This window comes from Galeopterus variegatus, unplaced genomic scaffold (genome assembly GCF_000696425.1).
Source record: "Galeopterus variegatus unplaced genomic scaffold, G_variegatus-3.0.2 Scaffold2356, whole genome shotgun sequence".
Taxonomy (NCBI): domain Eukaryota; kingdom Metazoa; phylum Chordata; class Mammalia; order Dermoptera; family Cynocephalidae; genus Galeopterus; species Galeopterus variegatus.
This window is the reverse complement of record NW_007728467.1, coordinates 302,763-303,956: the sequence shown is the minus strand read 5'-3', so window position 1 is coordinate 303,956 and position 1,194 is coordinate 302,763. Positions and strand designations below refer to the sequence as shown.

The 1,194-nt window shown below is 31.9% G+C and overlaps 1 protein-coding gene across 1 annotated transcript in view; it reads right to left on the bottom strand.

The window, feature by feature from the left end:
• Positions 1-930: 930 nt before the first annotated feature.
• Positions 931-1,194, bottom strand: part of ARAP2 (ArfGAP with RhoGAP domain, ankyrin repeat and PH domain 2) — a 118,277-nt gene continuing 118,013 nt past the window's right edge. Inside the window, exon 18 of the mRNA XM_008581435.1 lies at positions 931-1,175. Within this exon, the coding sequence (XP_008579657.1) occupies positions 946-1,175 (230 nt within the window). The 3' untranslated portion in view covers positions 931-945. The remainder of the gene's footprint in view (positions 1,176-1,194) is intronic.

Below are 1,194 nucleotides of genomic sequence, written 5' to 3'. Positions count from 1 at the left end.
CCCCCCCGCCCTTTCTGTGATTGCTCTCCCAGTCTTCTATCTATTTTCCTAGTAGTTAGTGACTCTAGGAATCCATCCTCAATTCTCCCCTCCTTCCCAATCACCCACCCCCAAATTCTCTGGATGAACCATCCAATTTCATCACTTCAACTGCCACATAGATGTTTTCACCCAGGTATTAATTTCTAAGATTTCGTACATACACGCATACATACATACATATACCAATATATACGCGTGCAACACACACATCATATATATACTTATGGNAAAAAAGACTATAAAGTCATATGAGAAAATAAAAACAGCCTTATTAGAAAGATGAGATTAAAGGCAATGTTTATATTTAAAAGTCTTTATTGTTACATTGTTTCACTAAAAGTTGTTTTAAATTAATGTATATAAAAATAGGTTTTACTGAAATTAATTTGACCCAATCAGTGATTTAATGAAGTACTTTTCTAGGGTCATTTCCTAAATAAAGTTCTGTTACAATGTAACAAAGCTTTTCCATTAGATGGAGTCTAGAGAAAAAGAAGAAAGAATTTAAAAAACTATTGTTATGTACAATGCAGAGGCAGAATAAATGATAGAGGAAAGACAGAAAAGTCATACGTAAATATCTTGTAAAATACATCTTGCATTAAACCCTTCATTTTATTTTCAATAAGAAATTAACAGCATACATGGTTAACAGCATCCTTGACTATAACACTTCCAAAAGTAATGTAAAGGATAGCACTAATAAATCTAATGGAAACTAAGTATATAACACACTAACAATTACTATAAATTTCTTTTGAGGTAGATAGAAATAGCTATTGATATTTGCAAAATTTCTATTCTAAGCCATTATGTACACTGTTCCTATCAATTTTGTTTACAGATTATTAGAGATTTTTAAAAAATTAAGTATACAATTAGAAAGCAAGCATATATTATGTTCTATGGTAATGTGTTACCTAAAGCAGAGATCCAGTAGGGATAGAGCTCTTTAGTAAGAAGCGCATCGTCAATGTCAGAGAGAAAACTCTTCAGCACCCCCGTTACATCTTCAAGCTGATGTTTTCCAGCCCTCAATTTAAAGCTTCTTGCATCCTTTTTGAAACTCTCCAGGAGTTCACTTACGTGCAAAGGATCACCATTCTTTTGATAGATATATTTGCATCCTAAACCTTTGTATAAAAAAAAAAA